The sequence below is a fragment of the Pseudophryne corroboree genome, chromosome 8, assembly GCF_028390025.1.
Source record: "Pseudophryne corroboree isolate aPseCor3 chromosome 8, aPseCor3.hap2, whole genome shotgun sequence".
NCBI lineage: Eukaryota > Metazoa > Chordata > Amphibia > Anura > Myobatrachidae > Pseudophryne > Pseudophryne corroboree.
The window spans coordinates 63,064,490-63,076,914 of NC_086451.1; the positions used below are offsets into that span (position 1 = coordinate 63,064,490).

Sequence of the window (12,425 nt, forward strand, 5' to 3'; positions counted from 1 at the left end):
GGAATTTTTGTCACGTGAAGCAAGGCCTCACTGTCCAAAAATATATTGGAAGCCTCCTTGTAACAGGACATGGTTTGTGCTGCAGTGAGTGGAACACTTGGCACTTTGCACGGGTGTGGTATGAGTTGCGGGCGGCTGGGCCCCGGCGGCCAGCATACTGGCGCCGGGATCCTGACCGCCGTCTTGCCGACAGCGGGGCGAGCGTAAATTAGCCCCTTACAGGCTCGCTCGCCACGCTGCGGGCACGGTATCTATTCTCGTGGACCCCCAAGAGGGAGAAAAGGTGTCGGGATTCCGGCGCCAGTATACTGTGCGCCGGGATCCCAACAACCGGTATACCGAATACCACTCCTTTGAACATCACTGGGGAGAATTTTGGCTTTAATTCTTTGTCTTAACAAATTACTTTTTTTCTTGACAGTCAAGTATTCTACCAAAAGAAATCTTAACTAGCATGAGTAAAGGAAGGTGAGGCTAAACACAATTCCTTTATTACTTCCATAGTAACTTTACACAATAACTGCAATCTAAAACTACTATAGGCATATGAAACCTGTACAGTCCAAGGCAGATTTAGGATTGAAAGCAAGGGTGTCATCTTTTTTCTGTCTCTCCTTTCTTAGCTAGAGCTTGAGTAGTTGTCAGTAGATTTCTCCTATTTACACCAGTAGCACTTACAATGTAAGCTAGGTCCAATAGGAACAATATTACAGCTACATATTGATCTGTTATATGTTAAGGGGTAGATTAACGAAACGAAAGGGGTAGATTAACGTTCATCAAAGCCGACGGTCATCCTCCGCTTTAAAAAACCCTTGGGCTAGTAAATCCAGCCTTGGGTCTCCTGTGTATCTACCCAGGCCCTAGTGGTACAGCACATGCACATTGTTAGGTACATAGATAACGTTCAGCTAGATTTAACATTTTTTTTTATAATAATTCCAGTTGCCATGTACAGCAGGGATCATTGGTTACCGCAAAACAATCAGTATTACCATCGATGCTGCTGTGTACCAATGGTAGTACATCCTTTCATCATGTCGTCATAATGTGGCAGCTCTAGGCTGTTTTGGTTAGTAACACCATTTTTGTGGCACAGTGGCTAGCATTGCTGCCATGTTGTTAGAAAATGTAGACTAAGTTCCAATGTTTAAAGGGACCGATGTGAATGATTCCGTGTCTGTAAAATAGCTGTAAATGCTATTAAGTTATCATTTGTATCAGATGTTGTGTACTAGCACTGAAACCATAAAGAAGAACTGAACAGTCGTCATCTGACTTTTTGGCATGTAATCTAAGTAATTCAGTACTGCTCTACATAAAGAGTATGACAAAAGGAGAGTAGAGTCTGCCCTATGGCTCATCATTCTGCTAGATTGGTGAGTGACACATCTGAACCTCCGATCCTCTGTACATGACAGATGGAGGTATAGTAGTTAGACATCTTACCTTCTCCTCCAATGTTAGGTTGCTGTAAAACAAAGAGAGAAGAACAATTACTTTGCAGCCAGGGCATACTTATCTACTGTTAGTCCATAAATCCCACTTTTTTTTTTTTTATAAATACTTTATTTTAATATTTGTCACAAAACAAAAAGAATCATGGGAATACACATACTTGGGGATATTCAGTTAGCCCCGAAGAGACATCGGGAGTAAAAACCCCCGCTGTTTCTTCGGGTGTTGTGGTCGGGCTATTCGATTAGCTCGTCCGTTAAAAAGTGCATTTACACCCGTAAACACACAGGTTCAGTGAAACCTGTGTGTTTTCGGGTGAAATAGCCGCCGTTATCAGGGATTTTGCTTCGCTTGCCGGAGCGAAACAAAATCCCCGATAAGCAGCAGTATGCGCCGGTTTATCGGGGCTAATTAGACAGCCCCCCCCCCCCCCCCCCCCCAGTGATAATTTTACACATGCAGTCGCTGCGGGTAATTGAATATCCCCGACTGTATGTTGATACAAAAAATCTTTAGAGAGTAATTGAAAGCAAGACAGATAGTAACGTACATGTTCCCGTGTACGGTATAAACTTATGCCTCAATAATAAAAGTTAGTAAACCTATATGGTAAAAGGCATCTGATGATTTATTATTCCAAAAGAAAGAAAAGAGAAAAGAAATAGAAGACCACAGAATGAGAAAAGATAAGGAAAAGGGGGAAAAAAAGGGGGGTAGAGTGAAAGAAAGAAGGGTATTCATCTGGCCGAACAAACACTCTAGAATATCTTTTAAGACTTCTAACCGACTATGGGGGTAATTCATAGTCGATCGTAGAAGCAAGTTTGTTAACAGTTGGGCAAAACCATGTGCACTGCAGGGGATGCGGGGGGGGTTGCAGATGTAACATGTGCAGAGAGAGTTAGATTTGGGTGAGGTGTGTTCAAACTGAAATCTGAATTGCAGTGTAAAAATAATGCAGCCAGTATTTACCCTGCACAGAAACAATATAACCCACCCAAATCTAACTCTCTCTACACATGTTATATCTGCCCCACCTGCAGTGCACATGGTTTTGCCCAACTGCTAACAACTTTGCTGCTATGATCAGGTCTGAATTACTCCCTAAGAAAATTGAAAATGAAGGGGGGTAGTTGTTTTAACATTGGTTACGTCCATAACTACATCTCGCTAAGACTAAAATCCGCCTCTTTAAATATATAGGTGGTGTCACATACATGGCCCTTCTCACCTTATCATGTGAGATAATTTACTTATAGGAGACTAATGACAGAACCCACTTCATATACAAATATATTGCCTGTATGCAGGAGGATCATTTCCATTGCTTATCATCTGTATAATACTATAGTCAGCCATTGTGTGTACTAACCCAATGTTCAGGATAATGTAACCTGTGAATTCACTTGGAAGCAAATGTAGTATTGTATTTCTAGTTTGATGTATTCTATATAGAGTATTTTATTTAGTATGCTTTTCTGTTTAAGCATCAACATGCAGGGAAGATTGTGGGATAAACTTTACTGTGACCAGGACAGGTAAACTCGTAACATAACAAGGAGGATTAACAAAATGAAGGTATGAGAGAGAGAGAGAGAGTGTAGTTTCACCACAAAGGGGCTATACACTTATAATGCAGCGCCACCTACTGCTCCTCTAGTATAACTCCAAAGAGCACTCAGCCTGTAGCTGCTGTTATACTCCAACAGCAATGACATTAGTGAGGCAATTAACAACAAATATTAGAAACACAGTAATCCTTAAATCCGTGGATCTTGTGTGACCCATTACTTATCCACTTCCGCTCCAAAACAGTGTGAATTACAAGTTTCCTATCTGTTAATAAATTACTTGTACATTGTTAACCATTAAATATTATTTTGTTTTTTAAATCTATTTTCTTTGTTCTTAAATTCAGCAATAGCCCACTGAGTTAAAAAAAAAAAACCCTCCTCTCTTCTACCTTTATCCAGGGCCGTCTTAACAGAAGTGTAGGCCCCTGGGCACAGCAATGCACTGGGCCCTCTACCCATCCTCCAGTGGTAAGGGTGGGGAGTGCTATCAGCAGCAGCATTGATGTCCCATGGGTGGTAGGGGGGGTTCTATCTGCCACTCAGTATGTAGGACCTGGAGCAGTAATTTCTGCTAATTACTCCTGTAATGCACAGATGGTGTAAGATGGGGTGGGAGGGAGAACACTAAACTGTAGAAGAGGCATTGAGATGAATGAAGGGGCACCGGTACACAACTTCTAGGGTGGTAGGGGGTGTGTAATACGCAGTGGAGGGGTGGATAGTGGAGTGGACTTAATATTCAAGGGAAGGGCAGCTTGGTTGACTGCAGATATCTCCAGTTCCTGGAAATAGATTTCCTAGCTTTTAATGCGATAAAAAACTAGAGAGTCCCATCTTTCAAGAGGTTCTTGGGACTTGGGGATCAGAGTTCAGGAGCCAGAGCAATCCACTGGCAAAAATATAAAACTGCAAACCAGATGTGTGGAGCTGGAGAAGGGACCAGCTGCTTGAAGGCTTATATCTCCGGTTCTGGGCATAGTAGAGACAAGCAGCTAGTGTCCACTGAAAGGGGAGAGTCCCATCTTTTGGGGAATACTCTCACAAAAACAGACAGAACCCAAGATATCTGGCTGGGAAGAGCAATGAACAGTCTTGAATGGGGACCACTGCTTTGAAGTCAGATATCTCCGGTTCCCCAGGGCCGATTTTAAAAAATCTGGTACCCCTGGAAATAGGGGACCCTCAGCTATCAGTCTAGGGCCCTTAGACTCCTGGGGCCCTTGGGCAAGAGCCCAGTGAGCCCATATGAAAAGACGGCCCTGCCTTTATCCAGAGTAGTTAAATGGTTTCAAAACGAGCTACAGAACACTACGAGATCATGCCAGTGAATGAATATGATCAGTTTTCCTTTTTATCATTACTGTATTTCTTTTGCAACATATTTGTGTGTTTAAGTAGAAAAATATAAAACACCTATTATAAATTCACATGCAATAACATTCCTCTCCAATGCAAAATTCAAACATTCTAACCATACTGTTGATTTACCTTAAATATATACATACTCTGGGCTATTACCGGCTTCACAAGCCCCAGCCGGCCGCTCACCTCCTGTAAGGGCACAAGGAAATCCGAAATTAACTGAAAGATCACACTTTTTTTTGTATTATTCCCATTGACTTGAAGGTTCGGAACCGGCATTAGCATAAACTAGTAAGTAAGCTCCCGGGGCTGGACGGAATAGCAGCAGAGGATGCGTCAGACTCCCAATCAGGCCCGTATTCTTCAGAATTGTCCTGCTGCATTGCGGTGGAAAAATACAAGTTAATTATAAAGCCTCTTATGCACACAGATGTCATTTTAAAATGTTTAATGTGCTGCCGTTGGTAATGATTGTTACAATGATGGAAGAGAATGGACCTGTATCTAGACTATTTCCATACCCTCCAGCTGTACCTTTTTGGCAGGTACAGTACCTTTTTTTTATGGTCTGTACCAATTTTTGGCTCTCCAAACTTCCATTGAAAGTATAGGAAATGGGGTGTGGTCACACCCCCTTTACCCATGGCCACGCCCCTTATCTAATTTGTACCGAATTTTATGTGTAAAATGTTGGAGGGTATGTATTTCCTGCTCTGTAAAATGTAACAGAGAGTTCTGGGAACACTCATTTAGGGACTAATTCAGTAAGGATAGCAAATGATGCTAATCAGCAGAATTTGCTATTGGTTGCATGCTGGGGGCCGCCCATCGCTGAGCAAGGCCGCCCAGCATACTGACCGGCGCCTCCCCCCCTTCAACAAGCAGAAATTGCGTCCGCAGAAACTAAGGATGGCTCCTGCCGGCACAGCTTAGCTGCGCCTGCAGGAGTCCCGGCACCATCTTACCCATCGCGGCGGCTGTGTGTGACGTCATGCAGCCGCCGCAATCACGCCCCCGTTTGTGCCGCACCGCCCACCGTTCGCATCACCCCACCCCCGCAACGCTTCGTCCCCTCCTTGGAAACGGAGCATTGCCGCCCCCGCCCTGCGACCGCCTGATTGACAGGCAGAGGCAATGCAGAAAATGCGGGCGCATGCGCAGGACGGGCGCTGCGCTTGCACCCGCGTCTTTTCAGCAAAAATTCTGGTTGGATGGCACACTGCAATCCAATTTAAATTAGCCCCTAAGTACATTATGCGGCAGGATACCTGCTCACTCTCTCGGAAGAGTAGGGTAACTTTCTGCAACCTGCCCACTTCCTAGTGAGATGGGCAGCACAGAGGAGCTGACTGGGCGATGCTTGGGGGAATTATGCTATCATAGGTGTGTGCAGGGGGGGTGCCTAGTGCGCACAGGCACCCCCTAATGTATGGCACCCCGATCTCACATGCCTGATGCAGCGATCGCCGAGCAGGCTGATTACTGTCCCCTCTGCGCTGCACCCTGTCAGGACTGCATTACTGACCAGACGCCTGGGTTAATCAAGGGTGCCACTGCCAACGGCTTTCAAATTTCCAGCTCCACCTCCATGTACAAAAACAGTGTGATGTGATTACGTCATGCTGTTTGCATGCCCACCCGCCACATACACAGCTTTCTCCTTCTATGCTATGCCAACCCCAGCTACTGATGAGGATCAGCATGCAGCCAGCATTCCTCTTAGGAAAACAAATTCAATACTGGCAGGCGGCCGGCTGCAGCATTGCAACATCACTCATTTTTTCAGCAGCAGCAGTACTAGTCTGCGACTGTCAGTGTCTGACCTGTAAGTAAGCTGCTGCAGCTTGCAGGGGAAAGAGAGTGGGAGCCAGACCAGGCTGAGGAGGAGCACTGTAATTGCAGTGAATGCCATCAGGGGTGTTTGTTTGGTGCACACCACAACATCTGACAATGTATCTGCTTTATTAAGATTGGTACAAGGGTGGATATTTTATATGCGTTGACCATCAATAGATGGTGCTAGACACGCCCAAAAGGCGGTGCTAGACACACCCCTCCGGCGGTGCACGCCAGTGGATGGTATCACAGCCCCGTCCCCTCTCAGCGTGGTGGCACTATTGGCATCACTCCATCATGCAGGGTAGGGGTTGGGGAGAAACAGAGGTCATCTCCATAACGTGGGGTAATCAATGTTGTGTGAAAGTATAAAAGTACAAGATGTGTCTGCATTTAACTGTGGATGTCAGTGCGTGTTTAGCTGGAAAAGCCTTCACACCGATGTCTCTTATCACACTCGGGGGTCTATTTTATTATAGGAAGAAAAATCCTAAATCTGGTTAAAGCATCATATTAAAGAAGCCACCCGACCAGCAATAGCATGGGGGAAGCCTATTTAATAAGTACAGTGATGGTACAAATACAGATAACTTTCCAGTTATCACCAGAGGCGACAGACATGAAATACATGCTTTATTATTCAAATAAAGTATGTTTTCTTTGCAAATTATATTTAAAAAAATATATATATATTTTTTTTTCTTAATAAATCTGCTACTCTGAGGCTGGCTACACCCCTGACCGACACATTAGCCTACCCACCGTTGCGCCGATTGAACGGCCAGTCCAGGTAGATATACACACCAGTCAGCCACTTGACATGTCGGTCAGCCACCCAGCTGGGCGGGCATTTGAATTTGACCTCCCAGCTGTGACATCAGTCCCTGAAGCAAGTGTATGTGCGGTCGGTGGACTTCCTGTACATACAGCCAGATGCGCCGATATTTCTGAAGATATATTGACCATCGGTTGTGCTGCACAGCCGAAGCGATATGTCTGAACAACGTCATTTACAGACATATCGAGGGGGGACACCCACCGATGGGCTCACGATATATCGGACAGTGTGTACCCATCTTAAGTTTGGGCTTCTGGTGCTTTGTGACCTGGTAAAGGATTGGTGACCGCAATGCTTTTACAGCTGACAACCATTATTGCTGAGTTACAGCAAACTTTGCTATTGCCACAAATTGATAAATAGACCCCTTAGTGCCATAGATAAGCGGATTTGCTTAAATGCAACTTTTCAGATATAAAGCAGAAGAACTATGAATAGAATGTGGATGATCAATTGGGAAAACAAAATAAAAAAAAAAAAAGTATGTATGGACCGTTCCCTTAGCACAGCTCTTAAGCAGTATGAGTGCACCCCCAGTTTGTCTGCTCACCTGTATTTTGGGCGAGTGTGTAATCCTTTTAAATATCGGAACATGAGCGTGTAAAGCTGGAAGAGAAAGCAAAACAATTATATTCCCTATTCGTACTTGCAGATACGCATTATATTTCATAGCACAGTGGCTGGTAAGTATCAGGAAAAGTAACAATGTTTTGTTTTGGGAGATATGTACCTGTAGCTATGAAGCGCATCTGTTACCTTTGCACAGGTGTGGCAGCCATTTTAAAAGAGAGGGGGGCTGAAGAAGATGGCGCTACCGTTTCTGAAGACGTGGAAGGAGATATGAAGTGCCCCATAAAGAACCCCACAACAACCTTGACATTGTGGCAGCCATTTTGTTTGAGTTTAACCAATATTTTTGACACTGCATTAGATACGTATATTCCAGATACATCTGAGGGATGAAGTACTTTGCCCAGGCTTGGACTGGCTCACAGGGGTACAGGGAAAACCCACCGGTAGGCCCCACTGCCTGGGGGGGGCCCTCCTCCTCTAGGGATCAGGTTGTAGACTGTGCACTTGAATTATATATTATACATATGTTACCTTATACTGCACAGGATTATGATGTATTCTCTACAGTACATTGCTGTCATTAATCTGGCACATTATCATGCATGCACTAGCATTAATTACTATATAAATTATCAAGGAGTCCAGACCAGGTACGCTATAATGGTTAGCCAAATCTCTGTGGTTGCTGGCCACACCCACTTTGGAGGCTGGCCACACCTCTAATCATGGGCCCCTACCACTGCATACCCCTGGTGGGCCCTTCATGCACCAATCCGACACTGACTTTGCCTCAGGGATGTAACTAATTTCTAGTGACTTGATAGGCTTCAGTCTTATAAATGTCAGTTCAAGACTCTGAAAATGACTGCCTCTACTGTTTAAAAGTTTCTACATTTTAAAAGGAATTAAAGGACACATCTGTTCTTCTGGTACTTGTATATCTATTAGCCTGTTATATCTCTCAACACTTATACGCAGAAAGTAGCAACATTGGGGGTGTCACAACTGAGGGTTTAGGCTGACGGGAGGCTCAGTTGTAGGGGCTGAGATGAAATTAAACCTGGGAGGTTTAATCAGACCCCTGGACATGTAAGTGCAGAATGATTACCCGAAGGTGTGACCATGACAACCAGTTTAAAATTCAAAATAAAAGTGTATTAACAGACTCCGTGTGATAACAAGCAGTATTCAAGGTTTAGCAAAGACAGTGGCAAATAACACAGTTCCTGGAACACATAACCATAGAAGGTTTCTCAGAGCACTGGTAGGTTTAGAACAGATGTAAAAGTCCTTTGATGGAATCACCTTACCAGGCCTGGTTGTAGTAGTAGAAATAGCCGAGGAACATGCCAGTAGTTGTAGCAGGTGAATCTGTAACTTGAGTATGCTGCTGTATCAGCTGGATGGAACCAGCCAGGTGGTAAGACACGGAGTGGATGCTGAGTGGAATCAGCCAGGTGATGAAACACAGGGTGGATGCTGAATGGAATCAGCCAGGTACTAAAGTCACGGAATGGATGCTGGATGGAACCAGCCAGGTGATGAACACAGAGTGAATGATGTGAGATGCTAGTGAGCGTAGAAACAGAATAGCTGATAGATGATTACCAGTGGTAGTGGATACTGCTGGTAAGATAGGATACGCTGGATCAGCACCGGTGTTTGGTAGAAGCTGGAATTAGTTGAAAGCTGGCTGCTTGGAAGCAGATAGTAGATAGCTGGAAACTGGAGAGCCACGGAAGGCTGTAGAGTCAGGCTGCACCTGCAGGATGGAAAGCAGGTGCGGGTCTCTTTGTGGATGCTGGAGACAGGAACTGGAACCTGGAGAAACAAGCCACAGGAGAGAGAGACTGGAACAAGGTATGACATTCAAACCACTGACATCTATCTGGCCCAGACACAGGATACTTATACCTGCTGCTATGCAGGCATTGGCTGGGCAATTATGCAGATTCCAGAGACGGTGGATTGGAGGAATTGGAGCATGTGATCAAATCCAACATGGCTGCGCCCATGCTGGAACCTGGAGGGAAAACTGGTTTGAAATTAAATGTGCAAACATAATGATAATGGCGGCGCCGGCCGCGGAGGACAGGAGACGCCAGATGACAGTTATATGCTGAGACACTTGGAGGGCAGCAGAGGCCGCGGCAGGCATGATACACGATTCTGAGAACCTGCAACAATAACACAGTAACGGCTGCGGAGGACAGGAGACGCCATGTTGGATTTAAACATGGCGCCCCTGTGGTAGTGTCTCAGAATGACAGGAGGGATGTGCAGAGTGTTGACACAGATGAGATCCGGACTTGGAACGCTGGGCCAGTCTCAGAAGACACCTAAACGGCAGGTAATGGCGTCCAGATACACGGATCGTGACAGCACCCCCCCCCCCCCCCCCTTTAGGAGTGGCCCCAGGACACTTCTTAGGCTTTAAAGGAAACTTTGAGTGGAAATTTCGGACCAAGGCAGGAGCATGGACGTCTGAGGCATTGGTCCAAGAGCGTTCTTCAGGACCATAGCCCTTCCAGTCAATGAGATACTGTAACTGACCGTAGCGGAAACGTGAATCCAAAATCTTGGCCACCTCGTACTCGACTCCCCGTTGAGTCTGAACTTTGGGAGCTGGAGGAAGTGCGGAATGAAACCGATTCAGGATCAGCGGTTTCAACAAGGAAACATGAAATGTCCTGGGTATTTTCAAGAAGGGTGGTAACTGTAATCTGTAGGCAACAGGATTGATGACTTGTTCAATCTTGAAGGGACCGATGTAGCGAGGTGCAAATTTCATACTGGGAACTCTCAACCTCAAATTCTTCGTGGACAACCACACACGATCACCCACCTTGAGAGCAGGAACCGCTCTACTCTTCCTATCGGCAAACTTCTTATACCTGGATGAGGCTTTAAGCAGGGCTGCGCGGACGTTCTTCCAGTTATTTGAAAACTGACGCAAGGTGACATCCACTGCTGGAACAGAAGTTGCGGGAAGCGGTTGAAATTCTGGGACTTTAGGGTGGAATCCATAATTAATGAAGAATGGTGTCGAAGAAGATGAGGAATGGTATTGATTGTTGTGGCTGAACTCGGCCCAAGGAAGAAGTTGAACCCAGTCATCTTGAGAGGAAGACACATATATACGGAGGAAGGCCTCCAAGTCCTGATTCACCCTCTCGGTTTGACCATTGGTCTGAGGATGGTAAGCTGTGGAAAACTTTAACTTGACTTGGAGGGCTTGACACAAACTTCGCCAAAATTTGGCTACAAATTGTACTCCACGATCCGAGATGATCTCTTCAGGAAGACCGTGAAGACGGAAGATCTCTTGTATAAACACTTGAGCCAACTTGGAAGCTGACAGAAGACCGGTGAGAGGGATGAAATGTGCCATCTTGGTGAACCGGTCAACTACCACCCAGATGGTATTAAACTTGTTGCAGATAGGTAGATCAGTAACACAGTCCATCGACAAATGGGTCCATGGTCGACGGGGAACAGATAATGGAACCAGTTGCCCCGCAGGCGACTGGCGGGAGACTTTGTGTTGGGCACACTTTGGGCAGGAGGCAATAAATTCCATAACGTCCTTCTTCAGAGTTGGCCACCAGTAGAATCTAGAAATAAATTCAAGGGTTTTCTGAATGCCTGTATGTCCAGCAAAACGGGAAGCATGGGCCCAATGCATGAGTTTCTTCTTTAGAACTGGCTTAACAAAACTTTTCCCTGGTGGGGGCGTAGAGTCCATCCCTACCGTGGAGAATGCTAACGGATTAATAATAGGATGCTTGTCTGCAGACTCGGACTCATTTTCTTGCTCCCATGAGCGGGAAAGGGCATCGGCCTTACGATTCTGAGAACCCGGACAGAACTGGAGTTTAAAGTCAAACCTAGAGAAGAAAAGTGCCCATCTGGCCTGACGAGGGTTCAGACATTGTGCGCCTTTGAGATATAAAAGATTTTTGTGGTCGGTAAGTATGGTGATTGAATGAGAAGCTCCCTCCAACAGGTATCTCCACTCCTCCAGAGCGAGCTTGATGGCTAGCAACTCCTGATCGCCAATGGCATAGTTGCGCTCAGCTGGGGAGAACTTCCGGGAGAAGAAACTGCAAGGATGTAGATGTCCATCTTTGGCCCTCTGGGATAACACCGCTCCTACTCCAACGGAGGAGGCATCTACCTCTAAGATAAAAGGAGAGTCGGTGTCGGGCTGTTTCAGAACTGGTGCAGAGATGAACCGTTGCTTCAGAAGGTGAAAGGCCTGCGTAGCTTCTTCGGACCACTTGAACGGATTAGCACCTTTCTTGGTTAATGCAGTGATAGGCGCCACAATGGTGGAAAAGTCTCGTATAAACTTTCTATAATAATTGGCGAACCCTAAGAACCTCTGAACCCCTTTGAGGGTTAAGGGTATAGGCCAATTCTGGATTGCTTGGAGTTTCTCAGGATCCATCTCTAGTCCGGAACCAGACACAATGTAACCTAGAAACGGAATGGTTTTAACTTCAAACACACACTTCTCCAATTTACAATAGAGGTGATTGACACGGAGACGGGAAAGAACCTCCTTTACCCAGAAACGATGATCTTCTAGATTATTAGCAAAGATGAGGATGTCATCTAGATAAACCACGACATGGCGGTATAAGATGTCCCTGAAGATCTCATTCACGAAGTGCTGGAAGACTGCTGGAGCGTTGCTCAATCCGAAGGGCATGACGAGGTACTCATAATGTCCGTCACGGGTGTTAAAGGCGGTCTTCCACTCGTCATCCTCACGGATTCGG

The 12,425-nt window shown here is 45.6% G+C and overlaps 1 protein-coding gene across 2 annotated transcripts in view; it reads right to left on the reverse strand.

Annotated features, from left to right (window-relative positions):
* The window catches only part of PHYHD1 (phytanoyl-CoA dioxygenase domain containing 1), a 98,801-nt gene that overhangs the window by 30,940 nt on the left and 55,436 nt on the right, over nucleotides 1-12,425 (reverse strand). For both annotated transcript variants that reach the window (XM_063936500.1, XM_063936501.1), the window contains 3 exons: nucleotides 7,619-7,674; nucleotides 4,521-4,583; nucleotides 1,450-1,471 (listed from right to left, as the gene is read on the reverse strand). In XM_063936500.1, coding sequence (XP_063792570.1) covers nucleotides 1,450-1,471; nucleotides 4,521-4,583; nucleotides 7,619-7,674 — 141 coding nt within the window. The remainder of the gene's footprint in view (nucleotides 1-1,449; nucleotides 1,472-4,520; nucleotides 4,584-7,618; nucleotides 7,675-12,425) is intronic.